The 17,042-nt window shown below is 37.2% G+C and overlaps 1 protein-coding gene across 6 annotated transcripts in view; it reads left to right on the plus strand.

Annotated features, from left to right (window-relative positions):
* Positions 1–17,042, plus strand: part of DMXL1 (Dmx like 1) — an 83,047-nt gene that overhangs the window by 24,707 nt on the left and 41,298 nt on the right. For 5 of the 6 annotated variants that reach the window (XM_032674888.1, XM_032674889.1, XM_032674884.1 and 2 more), the window contains 10 exons: positions 1,208–1,376; positions 6,570–6,782; positions 7,543–7,796; positions 7,890–8,574; positions 9,101–9,222; positions 9,774–9,863; positions 10,168–10,270; positions 12,268–12,384; positions 14,205–14,429; positions 15,081–16,772. In XM_032674888.1, the coding sequence (XP_032530779.1) occupies positions 1,208–1,376; positions 6,570–6,782; positions 7,543–7,796; positions 7,890–8,574; positions 9,101–9,222; positions 9,774–9,863; positions 10,168–10,270; positions 12,268–12,384; positions 14,205–14,429; positions 15,081–16,772 (3,670 nt within the window). The remainder of the gene's footprint in view (positions 1–1,207; positions 1,377–6,569; positions 6,783–7,542; positions 7,797–7,889; positions 8,575–9,100; positions 9,223–9,773; positions 9,864–10,167; positions 10,271–12,267; positions 12,385–14,204; positions 14,430–15,080; positions 16,773–17,042) is intronic. The other variant, XM_032674885.1, reaches the window with a different exon arrangement.

Here is a 17,042-nt window from a genome sequence, read left to right on the forward strand (position 1 = left end):
ACTGAAGAAAAATGCTTTTCAGTATCTAGTTCAAAGGGCTAGGAACAGTATGGAGCACATACTGTATATAGGTTATGTGAAACCTAGGAGTGATGCTGCCTTAAAATGTATGGTAGGGGCTCACTTGTTACCTCTGAAGTTGTGAGATGTTCTCTGACTTCTGCAACTGGAAAAACAGTGATCATATGGAGGGAATAAAAACAGCCTTTCTGCAGTAGTCCTCAAGTAGAGCAAATTGCTTGTAAACTTTAAGGCAAATGATCCTTACCAGATAATGTTTTCTAACCGGTGCAAATCAGGAGGAAGGTGAAGCAGTAGTGGTCTCCTGCAAAGTTGTGTAGAGCTTATGTGGGCATTGTGCTTTCATCTTAATGGAGTGACGTGTTTAGTATGCTTATAATGCTTTCTTAGCGCGTACGGCATACATGAAAAATGTGACAGGCTGAAAGGCACAACACAGCAAAGAAAGTAGTCAAAAGATGGGAGAGAAGGAAAAAGTTGGAGACAGTTCTGTGTTTCTGTTGAAAATAAGAGGCAGTATTAGAAACCAGAAACCACGATTATATGAGAATTGAGGAAACACTGTTTACATGGGCATGCTGTGTTAAGATGCAAAGCACTTGCAAAGCAAGTGAAAAGGAATGCCAAGGGTATAATACTGTCCTTAGTACAAACTGTGTATCTTCGTGTACCTGTATGTGCTTACATAGATGCCTACAACACAATGGGCTTGAACTAAGTCTTAAACATGCTTTTGCATAAAGACCTTAAAACTCATTGGGCCCTTATGAAGTGCTGATCTAGTTAGGTCCAAAGTCCAAATCCAATTTTTCAGTCTCTGAAATGGGACTACTCATTTGCTGCTTTGTTCAGAATCCTCAATGAGCATGGTATATGTTTATGAAATACAATAGTATTTTCTGTTTAAGTGTAAAAACTGCATGAACGTTGTCTGCACACTTGAATATGAAGTAGTTACTTATGTGAAGGTGTTTTATGGACCCTCATAAATAAATCTGAAGGCATTGCTATCTTTCTGCTGCAGACACCACCTGAACAGTGTAATTTTGCAAGAAACTCCACTAATTCTTTAAAGTAGGTTTTAAACTGAGAAATACAATTCACTAGTTTCTAGAAAAACACTTACAGATGAAATCTACTTTTTCTTTTTGAAAGGAATTAAAATGACACCTTATTCTTCATGCAGTTAAACCTGAGGCATTTCCGACGAGGAAGGAGAAGGTCAGGTGCTGTTGTAGCACATACTGGATATGCTCTGCATCAACAAGATCCCCATGAAGTTCACAGGAACATTCCTCCTCATGCAAATGCCCTTTGTCACTTCCATATTGCTGCCAGTATCAACCCAGCCACAGGTAAGAAATGTGATCAATCTTTGCTGCAAAATGAACTGCAATTTCTGTTAGGTATGTATTCTCTGTAGAAGCTTAACAAATGTATTTGTACAGTATTTACATGATCATGCAAAATTGCTAGTATGTTTGTTTCATTTATGCATGAAAGAACCTTCTACAGTAATGAAATTATTTGAATAAATTTTCTCTGCAGTAATCCTGTCTTTCATTTTGTCATCTTTTAACTGAGATTCATAGTGGTCTAAGATGGAGTAAGGTAAGTATTTGTAACTGGAGCTACAGTTTACTGTGAATTGTGTATGATACTGGGAGTGCACTGATGCGATGAAAAATTTCCAAGCTGATTAAAATCAGTATGGGACACTAAGTGTGTGAAATAACCACATGTTCCACTACTCCTGTTCTGTCTCTGAACAAAACAAAACACGCCTTCATCTTGCATTCTATTAACTTTAATACTGTCTAGCACTCAAACAACATGTTGATAAGCATTGAGGAAACTCCTCTATATTTGCTAATATTTCTATTTTCATAATCTTTGTGTATGCTGAAAATGAAGTGCACGTCTGCTCATTGCAAAACAGAATAGAAATGGCCTTTCATTAAGGTTTTACTGCTGTTACATGGTTTTCTGTGTCTAGACCTAAAGAACAAATGTATTATGTAATTCTTACCTTAAACTAGTTAAGCTCTGTCTTCTAGTATTTTAAAATTGTTTTTCTGTCTCTACTGACCCTTGTTTGAAAGGCCAATTTTGCTCTGAAGGGATTCATGATGAATCCATATTTGTAGCTGTACAGTCTTTGGTATGATTGTAAAGAACAAGTAGTTTCCATTAAAATTGCTGTGCTAGGCAAAACTGTAAACCCTTTCTCCTCTAAGATTAATCTTCAGCGTTTTTAGTATTGGTTCATTTGTTCATATTTTAACAGATAGGACTAGAATCACATGAAGCCTACCAGACGGAAACTTCTTTCAGTTTTGTGTTGTACCGTCAGTGCTATCCTATGTCTACAGGAAAAGTCTCCAGTCATTACATGTATTACTACCTAATGTCATAGGGGAAAATTTCTTCAAAACTTGAAGATTTGTAGTTTTCTTCTGTACTTTCTCATCTGCAGATTGCACAAGGAGCTAGATAACCTTTTCATGTGGCTAGCACATAATCTTTCACCCTTTTTTTTTTTTGTGCCTAGTCTTTTCTAATTATTTTTATACACAATAGATAGTGCCATGGTTTAAACCCAACTTGCCACCAGGCCCCACACAGCCACTCACTCACTCCCCTGTCAGCAGGACTGGGGAGAGAATCAGAAGGGTTAAAGCCAGAAAACTCCTGATTTAATAGAGTTTAATAGGGAAAGCAAAACAAGGAATTATTTCACTGCTTCCCATGCACAGGCAGGTGTTCAGCCATCTCGAGGAGAGCAGGGCCCCATCAGGCGTTAAGGGCTACTTGGGAAGACAAAACACCACCACTCCTTACATCCTCCCTTCCTCCTCCTTACCACCACTTTTTATGCTGAGCATGATGTCTTGTGGTCTGGAATATCCCTTTGATCAGTTTGAGTCACCTGTCCTGGCTGTGTCCTCTCCTAATTTCCCGTGCACCCCCAATTTCCTCGCCAGCGTGGGAGTACAGAAAGCAGACAAGGCCTTGAGTCTGTATAAGCGCTAACATTGCTCAGCAATAACGAGCAAAACCATCTCTGTGTTATCAATCCTGTGTTCAGCACAAATCCAAAACACAGTCCCATTCCAGCTGCTGCGAAGATGATTAACTACCCTAGCCAAAACTACCCAGCACAACTAAGTAAACTTTGAGTTTGCTTTTAATAGCCCTTGCAATATAAATTTGCCTAACAGGAAATTCACAGAATGAGAATAAAAATAATTTTGAAAAAGATTGGAAAAATATTTTCCTAGTTATTCAAAACTTGTCTTTGGCCTTTTTAATCATATATTCTTTTTATATTGTCTGTATTAATCTGTGTCTATTACTGTCTTTTGGATCACTTGGTCTTTAACTCAGTTGCCTGGAAGGTAAGAGGTTGTTCTTTAAAGTAACTTTAACATTCTAAATCTTAATTTGAAGAAGTATGTGTTCTTCCTCACAGTCAAGTCCTTAAGTACCTCAGTCTAATGAGATTTTCTAAGTAGGCCTTTTTGTTTGCCCTTTTCAAATTGGATTTAATCTGAAAACCTAATCGTGTTTCCTTTCATTTAAAACAAATCAGTCTGTGATCTCTCACTTGAAAATTTGCCCTTAAGACAACATTTTAAAATAGTTGCTAAAAACTTAAGGCCAGAACAGCTTCGCGTTTTGAGGAATAATGCTGTCATATGTAAGAATAAATATAAAATTTCATATAGTAAATGAAACTAATTTTCTTATAGTGACAAAATCCTTGAGACCTGCTTTTATATGGTGGTGTTATTTCAATGGATATTCAGCTTGGGTGGAGTTCAGTGAAAGGAATAAACGGTGGTTACTACGACAAAAGTGTCTCTAGGTAATTTCAGAAGAAGTTCTTCCATCCAAAGACATTAGTATTTTCTGGAAAGAGTAATTTTGATTTATGAAGCAAGTAGAAATTCACTAGGGATAATGTCCAGAGCTGAGCATCAGTTAGAAACTGGTAGTTTTGAGGTAGGAGAATGGAGGAAAAAAAAAAAGTGATTTCTTATCTGAAGAGTAATCTTTTTAGATCACCTTACTCAGCTCTGTGTTCCGAAAAGGGGTCAACAGAATTTTTCCCTCCAAGATCTGTTACTATCTGCCGCGGTCCGAAGGGGGGACAGGACACAAGGAAGGGTGCAAGCAGAATCCTTTATTCAGGTGTGGGCTCGATTCTTATCCCTTCAGGCAGGGAAAGGACCAGAACATAGGGCGTGGTATCAGACAGACAAATAGGGGAACAAATCAGGATAGGGGCACAGGCGAAAGAGGGAGGAACGTGGGAGGAACTGGGGAGAGAAGGGGCGAATGGAGGTTGTTTCCTCCCTGCAGCTCCTCCAGCCAATCAGCAGAGAAACAGGGGAGCAGGGAGGTGAACAGGCTGGTATATGCCCGGAAGATACAGGTTCTGGGGGAAACATCCAATGTGTGTGTACATAATAACTATAAAGTCTGCATCATAAAGTCCGTTCAATCACTGTACATCCTTTTCCACTTCTGAGATTTTCCCCATTCTGATTCCTGGTGCTTCACATCTCTCTCTTTCTTATTTGTTTGAAGCATGGCTAGGAAATATCTGTTTTGATAGTTCTGTTACAGCCTGCTGTGACACAAGAAATAGTAACAATACAAACAGAGAAAGCAAAATTTCAAAGCAAGTTAAAAAGGGTTTGTTTAAATGGACTTGGGGGAGGACAGATCTGCATCTTCCAAATCAGTTTGGACAGCTGCATTTGCTGAGTGACTCCCCCCCTAAAAGTTGTTTCCAGCCCAAGATGCCACTGCTCCATGGTGTCTAAAAACTTAGGACTATGAGATCCTGGAAAATAAACAGAACATGTTAGAAGGGAGAATTTAGGATTGGGATCACGTGGGAAGGGCATAACTTGCATAGTCAGTTCTTCTGATTTAAGTTGAACTGCAGGGAATGGTAGGTTTAACATGATTCATTCTAATTGCTGTGGTTTCCTGGCACCTGCTGAAGGGATGGGCTGCGCAGGATGAAACGCAGTTGAGGGGGTGTTTGTGTTATCACAGCACCCCTGGAACTTGGTGCTTTGTTTCTTGACGGTTCACAGATGCACTGTTTAAGATCTGGCATTGAATTAAAAGTCACTTTTCTCCTTAAGTCAGGTGACTTTTTTGGGGGTAGCAGTTCTCCGTAGATGTTAGTGAGGGAGTGGCAATCCTTGGTCCAGTGTCTGCCTTTCTCACATCGCTTGCACGGTGTCTTTGGAAGCTCCAATTTTGTGGTTAGTTGTGGGCAGTTTTTTTTAATATGTCCTGTCTCACCACAGTGAAAACAGGTTTGTGGTCCAGCTAAAGCTTTAGCTATTAGTCTTACTATATGAGAATTAGACCCCATATTACGACATGCCTTGACCATGTCCATAGGAGTAGGATCTTTAAGAGTTCTTAGTATTTGTTGGCAATCGTCATTAGATTTTTCTATAGCCAACCTTAAAAATAGTGCGTCTTGAGCACTATCCATATTTATAATGCTATTTTTGAGACTGGCATTGGCCTGTTTAGGAAGACAGACTGTATTTCTTAAATCATATGTTCTCCTCTTGCCTCCTTCACCTGCTGCATCTCCTTCCCACAATAAAATTACTGGCTGTCCTGGTAGTCCTTTTGTTTTATCTGTGTGCTCTTAGTTATAATTTTCTTTGACTAGATTGGAGTATTAGTAATTCAAAGCCATCATTGACTTTGATTAAAACCAACAGATTTTGAGTGATTTTGATTTTTGAATCTCCCAGGACGTGGAATTTAAGTAATAGGGAGCAGAAGGAGATGAGAATATACGTGGAGGCTTCTAGGTGGGAATCACATGCAGGTTGAGCTTTTAATGTGTTGCTTAACGTCAGTGATTTGAGGAAATTTCGGTAAATCACCTAGCTGCCTTTTAGCTACGCTTAATTTAGATGATGTTACTCTGCAGCAGTCTGATCCTTACTTCTGTCACACACTTTGTGATTACTGCTCTATTTTTCACAGCAACATGGGGCACTGGTTACCATCAAAGGGCAATGTCAAATAACAGAATCTGTCAAAATTAGAAATTCTGGAATTTTGTGATGGTGTTACAGAGGGTGTCATCTATTGCCTGTACTAGTTTTTGCTTGTGTAAGCCTGTAGTCTTTGATTACAATGTATATCTGAAGCATCCATTATGGACTAAATGTTGGAAATCATGCGTAAATTATTTGGGTCATACTGAGCTGTAGTAGCAAAAGACAAGGTAAATGAACCTGAATGTACAGTGTTACATCAAGAAGATATAACATCGCTGGGCAGTACTGTGATCCTAAGGTAAGCATTACAAAGAACCTCTCTGTGGAACATCTCTTGTGGTGGCTGAAAACAGATCATGCTGGTAAAAGGAATGGGAAGTGGCAATACACTGCGTGTATTTTTTTCATAACAGGGTTTCTGCTTAAAATAATTTCTCTAAAATGATTTTTTGACCAAACTACTTAGTTTTAAAAAATGTCAACATCTTTTTCTGGTAGATATCCCTCTACTCCCTTCTATCACATCTCTGAGTCTTGGTGAAAATGAAGAAAAAAGTGGACCTTTTGTTGTGCACTGGCTAAACAATAAAGAACTTCATTTTACCTTATCCATGGAAGTGTTTTTGCAACAACTTAAAAGGAGTTTTGAACATCATTCTCCTGAGACTAATACTGAGGAATCTAATCAAATGGATGGCAGATCAGAAGAAGGTAAAAGTTAGAGAGACATATACTGTTTAGAAAAATTACTTTCATTTTAGAAAGTAGTTTGTAATGTTCCTTCAGGTGAAGTCAGAGGTGGGCAACTTGACATGGAAGACACATATTACAGTAGCAGTTGTATGCATTTTTTTCCCATATGCTGAAAGTACCTAAGTGACTTTAAAAAATCTCTATCTAAAAAAGCTGTTGGTTGGGGTTTTTTTTTGGTTTGTTTAGGTTTCTTGTTTTTGTGGTTTTTTTTATGGTTGTTCTAGAAATTTTGAGTTAATACATGCTGAAAACTGCACTGTTTGCTTAGGCTGACCTGGAGGCCTTTGCATAAAAGTGTTACTTTAATATTAAGGAAGCAAGTGAAATACTTTGAATTAACTTCCTTTTTTTAGATATTAACATACACTTCATTTAAATAGCTTTATTCTGTAACATAATATATTCAATTAATTTATATATTTTAAAGCTTGGTGCTCATGTTCTGTCTATGCATGCAAAAATTTGTATAAAATGTGGAAAAGAAAAATATTTCAAATTAAGGTGCAATATAAATGATTTTGGTTTATTAGACATTAAGGTCCATTAGAGGATTTCTCGTTATAATTTTCATTCTTTTAGATTAGTTCTTTAATTTTAAAGTAGTTCTCATATGATTGTCTTATAAGAGGCCTGAAAGGTGCTCCAATGCCTGAATAACACCACTTGTTATACTGCTGGTTTTGAATATAATATGTATTTATATATCTGTGTGTTCTAGAAGCTGATGAAAATGGGGATGAACAAAAAGGAAACCAAGAAAAGAAGGAACTGAGCGATGAGAAAGCTACTCCAAATTCAAGCCTTATTCCTTTATCTTCTGCTATTATTGATCATGAAATTGAAGTTCTGCTCTCTGAATGGAGTAAAAATGCTGACATGCTATTCAGTATACATCCTATGGATGGTTCACTGCTGGTGTGGCATGTGGACTGGCTAGATGAATACCAGCCCGGCATGTTTCGCCAGGTGCAGGTACTTTATTTCTTCTGCATTGTACGTAGTTACTCAGTGAGGTGTATGATGAGACAATAACTAATATTTATTCTTCCCTTCTTAAAATTCCAGGTGTCATTTGTCTCAAGAATTCCTGTTGCATTTCCAACGGGTGATGCAAACTCTCTTTGCAGAAGTATAGTGATGTATGCTTGTACCAAAAATGTCGACTTAGCTATTCAACAAGGCAAACAAAAACCTCCTGGCCTTACGCGATCATCATCTATGCTTATCTCATCTGGACACAGTAAATCAACCAGCAGTTTAAAACTAAGCATCTTCACACCTAATGTTATGATGATTTCCAAGCATGCAGATGGGTCATTGAACCAGTGGCTAGTGAGTTTTGCTGAGGAATCTGCTTTTTCAACCGTACTCAGTATTTCACATAAATCCCGATATTGTGGTCACCGTTTTCATCTTAATGACTTGGCTTGCCACTCAGTATTACCGCTGCTGCTTACAACCTCACATCACAATGCTCTAATTTCACCAGATGTTGAGAATGCAATACAGGCAAATGATTCCTTGAGGTCTCAGGAGTCACCAGTAAGACTTCAGAGTAGAGCTAATGCAAATGTGACATCCCAGGATCCCAATGCAGTTTACAGTGAACTTATTCTTTGGAGAGTAGATCCTGTTGGGCCTTTGTCCTTTTCTGGTGGAGTTTCTGAACTTGCTCGGATCAATTCTCTTCATGTTTCAGCTTTCTCTAATGTTGCGTGGCTGCCCACACTTATACCCAGCTATTGCCTTGGTGAGTTTTGTTTCCTGATTTCTGAAGTGTTTTAGAATAAAAGTAAATAACCTAATAATGCTTTTAAATAGATAATATATATAGAATACCTGAATGTAATGGAAAAAATGTTAAGTATGTGTCCTTTACTTCACAAATTTTCAAGCTGCTGATACTTGGAAGTTCTTTATTCTTAAGTGAAGATTTGCTGTGCTCTTCTGTCTTATTTTATGTATTTGATTTTTTAGGAGCTTATGCAGTTAAGTTCTTAAATGATAGTGCATTCTTCAGAGCACGTTGAACACTTAAAAGCTGAGGAAAGTTCAGCTCTAGTTTGCAAATGGGATTCTCATTTCCTTTAATATGCTTTGATTTGATTGCTGAGCACAGCATTAAACTTTCTTACTTGTGAATGGAAGTTAACATTTTTTATGCTGGATTGTTTTTTTCATAACTTCAAAATTACCTCTTGTCCAGAAAAAAAAGAAAAAAAGGAAGCAAATTAGTGTTTGAATAGTTGAGTACTTTTTACCTTCCTGCTTTTCAGGTGCATACTGTAATTCTCCAAGTGCCTGCTTTGTGGCTAGTGATGGGCAGCATTTGAAATTATATCAAGCTGTGATAGACGCTAAGAAACTTTTGTGTGAGCTCTCCAATCCAGAAATTTCTGTAAGTAAAAAGCCATCTCAAGTTTTTGCATGTTACAACTTCATTCAGTCTCACTAGGCTCAAACGTATTGGTAACTAAGCTGGTTGCTGAGGATTTCACAGGTGATTTTGCTTGTAAAAGCAGATAAGATAAAACTTTTTTTAGCCACTGTATATCATTTAATCTCAAACTCTGCATATTGAGGCAGGCCAGCGTTTGATTGGAAAATGCCTCTGAAACACTTGCACTACAAGGAATAATACCTGTGTATATGCATTGCCATCCTAATGAAAAGCTGAGTGCAGCTTGGGGAAAGGACAGTACATTGCTAAATGTGGGGCTTTCCAGATATTCTTGTCACTTTTCACCCGTCCAAACCATATGTGCTTTTGATAAAATGGGGAATATTACCTGAATAAAATGAGGAATATTCTTACTGAATCACAACCAGTGTATATTTAGTGCTTTAGTTAACATTTGTGTAGTGATGTTGCACCTACCTAGCAGGCTGTGTCACAGAAATGCACAAAACTAAGTTAACAAGACCACCCCTCTGATTCTTTTTAAACAGAAGTATGTTGGTGAAGTTTTTAACATCATAAGTCAGCAATCTACGGCTCGCCCAGGGTGTATCATTGAACTGGATGCTATCACAGAGCTCGTAAGATTTTCTCCTATACTCATTTTTCACTGTAATTAGCTTTTTTTAAAAAGTGTTAATAGTAAACGTGATACCTGTAGCTCTCTGTCAGGTAAAGATGAGGTATTTAAAGACTGCTTGTGGTGTATACTTGCTGTTGTTTTCAGTAGTACCTGTAAGTGAAAAGAATGTGAGAAATGAAAGTGCATTTTCATGAGAAATCTTTCACTGTGTATAACTTAGCAAGTTAGAAGCTCTCATGTTAGAGAGCTTAAGGAGTACATTCTGTAATGTTCTCTTCCTGTTTGTGTTTTTACTTTCTTAGCATGGCCGGAAAACACAGTTATTCCATGTTTTTCAAGAAGACTTCATTTTACATAACCAGGAGAAGGAAATGCCTGCAAAGAAGAATAATTTATCAGACTCTGGTAAAAAATTCTTTTTCATAGAACATTGAAATTTTCATTCCACAGAAGAAAACTTCTTAATAAATAGCTTTTGTCATTTTAAGGTCGAATGCCTTACTTTGAGATCTTCAGAAGAATTTCTAGTCTAATGGAATTCATGGGTGTTTCACTTCCTCTGAGTTATGCGCAACTAAGTTTTAGATAAAGTTGTTTAAATCACGAGATACCCCTTATGTAGTATATTAAGCAGTCCCTTACTGATACCTGTCTTACATGAGGGGGAGGAAGGGGTTTTAAATGTCAAGCCTGTAGTGGTAGAGTATGACATAGAGAAATCTTATTGTATCCTGTCATGGTGGATGTTCATCCTTTACATTAGCTAAATACTGCTCCTCAGGCCTTGCATGGTATAATAAATGGCAGACCAAATAATTCCCCCTCACTAGAATACTATGAGTAGTGTGTGGCTTGTAGGTCTTTGGGCAGATCTGAGTTGATGTGGAGTAAATGATTTGTTTTCCTTGGTGGAGTGAACCAGTGATTCTGTTATGTAGGCATCACAATTTTGTGTTGTTCTGTTCCAAAGAAATAGTGGGGGGAAAAGAGGGTCAGAGTAAAGTTTGTAGTAAAATAGTAAAGGAAGTCCTGAATGAAAGGAAGCAAAGGCATGGAAAAGTGTCAAAAGGACCAAGGAACATACTGCCTGACCTTTATATTCATAGTGTTCATTTATGAATTGGCTGTTTCTACTTGAGGAAAAGATTTGGAGTAGTGGAGATAATCCCAGCCTTCAGCAGAGTTCAAAAAATGCAAATGAGATGTTGAAAATTAGGCACAAAACAGAGAACAAAAAGAAGTGTTACTGTACACATAATTGTATGTTTACATCTTGAATATGATGCACAAAAAGGATTTAAAAAGAAATATGGAAGACATTTGAGCTTAGAAAAAACAACTGTATATATCTGTATGTGTTCTGAAGTTCTGCATGGATTGCTGCCATGTAAGGAATTGGGCTAAATGGAAAACTGTAAATTAGTTCTGGATCATTTGCATACATTCTAATCTGAAAGTATTTTCTAGTCCTTTAAAGCCTTCTAGTTTTTTAAAAGAACATTCTCATCTTTAATAATGCATAAAGATTGTTTTTAAAAAGAACAAATTAATTTGTTTTTCTGTGGTACCGTAAGCACCACAGTGTCAAACACACAGGGCAAATACAGCTTATTCTTGATCATGTTTTATGTAGATACACAGCTAAAGAAGGGTTAGAGGAATCACGGAAGAAAGGTGATCACTCAACTATTCCTTCTTGGTCCTAATGGGTTTACTTTGATACTAAGAAGGGAGAATGGCTGGGTACACCGTCCAGAAACGGGCTCCTATTGATAGTATGACTTGTGTCCTCTTTTCTTTGTGTGAAACTATAGTAAATTAATTCTTGGGGAGAAGCATTGCATCTCTTGTGTGTTCCAGACTATTTGTAGGCCTAGTCTATATATAATTGGTCTGGCTGGGTTGTGACCAACGAACCTAACCATTAGACCAAGCTGTGACTTTCAGAAATGTGGACAATGGCATTTCTTCTTTAGATATAATTTGTATAATTTTTATGAAGGCCAAACCTCTGTAACTGTTACAGTTACCGCTAACAGATGGTTAAGAAACTGTAAGAGACAAACATGTAAAAGACAAAGGTCCAGAGCTGATCCAGCATTATTATACACAATAAAGCTGATCTGGGATCCAACTTTATTATACACAGCAAAGTCACTCAAATATGTTGTTATCTCTAAAAGAAAACATTGACAATTCTTACATGAGTGTATCCATAATTGTGGTGGTTGTTAGTTGTGGTAAGATACTAAGAAAACTAAAGTAACCGTTGGATATAGTCAGACCATTGCATTTCAGTATTAGTTCGTGGTAGCTTAATGTGATTATTTACTAGCCAACAAAATTTAGTTCTGCTTTCAGGTGAATAACTCCTAAGATCTTCCTCTTCTTAATTTCATCAGGAAACCAGCAGAATGGATTCTCCGAAAAATTCTACTTAATAGTAATAGAATATACTCAAAGCCGTTCATTACTACATATGTGGCACTTACATTTGAAGTCAGTTCCTGTCTCAATAGGTAAGCTGTCTTTCTTGTAGTTTCCTTTTAAGAAGTAAGTTACTATATCTGTGAATATATCTGCTGTGAATATATCTGCTGTTCAGTGTATTCTGAATTGTATTTCATCCTTTTGAAAAGAATCTGCAGTTGATTACAAGCTTTTATGACAGCCCATTCTTTCTGGATTACTTAATCTTCAGAATGATGAAGCTTTTGGGTTCAGCCTGAGCCCAGAGTTTGGTATTTTTTGTACATTCTAAGGGCAGAAATATTTAACTGGGTTTAACTTATTTAATATGGTCTAACAGTCAAGATGTTTTACTTCTCATAATTTTTTCTTATGCAATTTTTGCGTTTACATGTTTTAATTTGGACCATGGTCTGAAGCGTCTAAGCATCAGTGATATCATCATAATTATAAACAATTTTGACATTCTGAAATCTGCTGGTTCTCTTTCAAACTACCAAACTACCTCTAAAACTCTAAAATTTTAAAGTAAGCAAAGGTATACTTCAGTAGTTTTCTGTTAACATTTAAAGATTTGAAGAAAACATGTCTGAGATTCACCACTTACTGGAGGAATCTGTTATAATGCATGTTTCTGTCATTAAACTAAATTAGTATTTCTTACTGTTGCTTTCAAAGGCAGAAATAAGTATTATTGCAATTAATTTCTAAAATAGTGAGAATAAAAAAGATCCAAATTTTGTGATCTAGTTACGTGATGAGGATATTACTGATAAGGCTTTTCAGCAAATGTGTTGACTATTCATGTTCCAAATCCATCAAATTCAACTTCAGCTATTGAGTTTTATTTTAAAAAAAGGGAAAATTTATATTGCATAATCTCTGAGAACCTACATTTTAAGCAATAAAATAAACTTGTAATAAAATTTTTCTGAAAAATAACTTTCCCCATTTTGTAAGGTAAGACATTGTGCTGGTTTAAAGGTAAACCGGCAGGGGAAATGAACTCAACTAAAAGGAGAGATTATAAGTCAGAATAACAATTTAATAAAATAATACAATAAGTACAATTATACAGACAAACAGTTGGTTTTAACCCACAAACCCCAAATGTATAACCCAGCACCCTGGGGCATGAACGGAGTGGTGTTCATTGGGCCCCCTGAGTCCAAAGTAAAAGGAGAGGGAAAAAACCTGTTGGTGAGAGCGGTGATCTGCAGTCTTCCTCTGGATCCCATGAGTGGTTAAAAAAGTCCCAAGACTCCAAGATTATATATTCTCCAGTTCAGGCAGGAATGCCCAGTACCTCCCTGAGGGCAGGGAGTTCCACAATGGGTGTGAAGACAGGAGCATCCTCCTGTCTTGCAGGCCTCTTAACACCCAGTTTATAGCCTGAGGAGTCAGGCTGCTCTGGGCAGAGGGTGTAAATGGTTCATTGATAACAGTTTCTGGGAGATGGCATGGAAGGCTATAGAATACACACTTTTGGGTTACAACCATACAGTGATGAACTAGTCCCAGCTGTTCTAACTAGGACAGCCATGGATATCTTCATTTAATTTTCTAGACCTGCAGATATTTTGTGCTCATGGAAACCTTATTTTCAGTGGATAGTCACATGCATAACTCTCTTCTGCAGTTTTGGTCTTTCTAGTTATAGTTTGATTGTTTTATAATTTCTCAGCTGTTATGGAATCTCAGAAGTGTTTAATCTGAAATATGCTAGCATTCCTCTTTGAATATGAACGACAGTAAAATTTTAAGTCATGTTTTATCTGTCTTTTTTGGAACTATTAAGGTGAGTAAAATTACTTCTTGGGTTAAAAGAAATCATTGTTTTTTTAAAATAAACAATGCAATATTTTTTTAGATGAAAAGATAGGTTCAAATCCACCTGAAGAAGCAACACAAACAGAAGAATTGTATTCTTCACCTGATCCAGAGAAGATCCAATCACCTTTTACTCAAAAGTATCGGGCCTGTAGAGCAAACCTTCAGAGCACCAGCCGGCTTACTCTGTCTTCCAAAATGGTGTATAGTCAAGAGCTGAATATGCCAGAAGCAGTAGAGATAATAAGTGTAAAGCCGTCAGCAGGTTTGTAATTTTTTTCAAAAAGGACTAAAATTAGGACTCCTTGCCTTTCTGACTTTGGTCTTAAAATAGAAACAAAGTAGTAGTAAGTTTGGTATTTGATGTTAAAATTAAAATGCCTATAGGTGGATCCAAAAGATTTGCTAAAACCTGTTTCCCTAAGTTTATATCTCCATCCTGGAACTAATACAAAAATAAAGCTTTTCTTTAAGGTATAATATTTATTGAATTTCACATTCTTGCAATAAAAAGAGTTATACAAGCACAAATTTTGTTTTGCAGTCATTCATGAAATTTTTGTTGCATCTATAAATTTTAAGGTTTTCATCAGTAGTCTTTCAGAAATATAATAGATTTACGTTTTTGAATGGAGGCATGTTTGATGGAAGAGATAATATATAGTAATATTCATGTTCAAATAATATAATTTGACTTTCCTCTAGAGAATGAAATGGAATCAAAAGGTAAAATGGTTTTGTGGTATTTTTGTCACATTGTCTTCTTTGTGAGCCCTGTAAACAACCTCTTTGTGAGGAAGTAGTAATATTTTTTTAATTTCAAAATAATAAAATGATAGATGTATAAAAATGTCTCTAGTTTTGTGCTTGCTTTTTAGTATTTCCCACAGTGAAAATGTATTTTATTTCATTTTAGGACATCTCAGTTCTTCTTCCATATATCCTGTTTGTCGTGCACCTTATCTGCTGGCTACTTCATGCTCTGATGGAAAAGTTCGATTCTGGAGATGCAGAGTTGTCACTGAATCATCAGGTTTTTCCATGCCGGAATATAGCACACATGGTGATGTTAAATATGTATGGGAAGAATGGCCATTACTGATTGAGGATGGACTTCCTAGCAGTAGTGCTATTAGTGTTCCAGGAAGGCCAACTGAAGTCAGCTGTGCACACACCAACAGATTAGCAGTAGCATACAAGCAGGTAGCATCAAAAAATAACCATCAAGATTTTGTAATGCATGTTAGTATTTTTGAATGTGAATCTACAGGGGGTTCTTCTTGGATTTTAGAACAGACTCTTAATTTAGATGAGATAGGCACCATGTTTGATTCTGGTTTTAGTATTGACAGCAATTTAGTGGCATATAACCAGCAGGACACTTTTCTGTCTCATGGTGGGAGTGTTATACCCAGCAGCAAGCACTTGGTACACTTAGACTGGATGTCTAGGGAAGATGGTTCACATATTCTGACAGTAGGAATTGGATCAAAACTTTATATGTTTGGTCAGCTCTCTGGGAAGAGGCAAGAACAAAGTGGTAATGAGATTGTAGCAGTCTCCCACAGTGGCAGCACTAAGGCCACAACCCTTTCTGGATTTGTTTTGCTGCGTTGTGTTGACTTGGTTTCATCTGTAGAAGGATCACCTCCTTTTCCTGTCTCCTTGTCTTGGGTGCGCGATGGCATTCTTGTAGTTGGAATGGATTGTGAAATGCATGTTTATTCCCAGTGGCAATCTCCTGCTAAGCAGGAACTAGCTAGTACAGATTCCTGCAGTGGAAGTATGTCATGTATAACGAGCTTAATGAAACAAAGCCAGTCAGCCGCCTCAGGTCTGCATCCACCAAAGAGAACCTTGACCAGATCTATGACCAGCCTTGCACAGAAACTTAGTGGGAAAAGATCTGCCTGTGATCTCTCTGTGGAAATGGAAGATTCTGGTCTTTTTGAAGCAGCTCATACATTATCTCCAACTTTACCTCAGTACCATCCATATCAACTGCTGGAACTCATGGATCTCGGTAAAGTACGCAGAGCAAAAGCCATTCTGTCCCATTTGGTGAAGTGCATTGCTGGAGAAGTTGTTGCTATAAATGAATCTGAGCCTAATCATGATAAGAGGCTCAGATCTCTGACAATCAGTGCTAGTGGAAGTACTGCAAGAGATCCAAAAACATTCAGCAAATCGGAGACTACAGACTATATTGAAATAGACTCTGTTCCGCCACTGCCTCTGTATGCTCTGCTTGCAGCGGATGATGATTCGTCTTATTCCTGTTCAGAGAAGACTAATAATCAAAATAGTCAAAATAAAAAAGATACACCCAATGACAATTATGAAAATCTCTTTCAAAATCCTGTTATAAGTACAGATGATCTTGTTACACTTGATGCAGAAGAAGAGAGTTTGAAACCGAAAGTCATCGATCTTTCTCAGTATAGCCCAACTTACTTTGGACCAGAACATGCTCAAGTTCTTTCTTGTCACTTACTTCATTCAAGCTTGCCAGGTCTGACTAGGATGGAGCAAATGTCATTGCTGGCCTTGGCAGATACAATTGCTACTACCAGTACTGACATTGGAGAAAGCAGAGACAGAAGTCAAGGTAAGGGGTCTCTTCCAAGTTAAATGTACTACTGTGCTTCACAACCCTTTTGGAGAGTTTTTTCCTATTTTGGAATATTTTTGTGGCTTACAGTTTTATATCATAGTATAGCCTGTATTATTTACTGTGCCATCACAGTATTTACTGTTTAACTAGAGTTTCAAGACTTGATACTTTGATAAGAATCAAATTTTGTTTTTCTCACTGTTAATGCCACTGTTTATCCATCAGTCCACACACCATGGTTACTTTTAGTTCACTTTTGAAGGG

This window comes from Chiroxiphia lanceolata, chromosome Z, assembly GCF_009829145.1.
Source record: "Chiroxiphia lanceolata isolate bChiLan1 chromosome Z, bChiLan1.pri, whole genome shotgun sequence".
In the NCBI taxonomy this organism is placed as follows: Eukaryota; Metazoa; Chordata; class Aves; order Passeriformes; family Pipridae; genus Chiroxiphia; species Chiroxiphia lanceolata.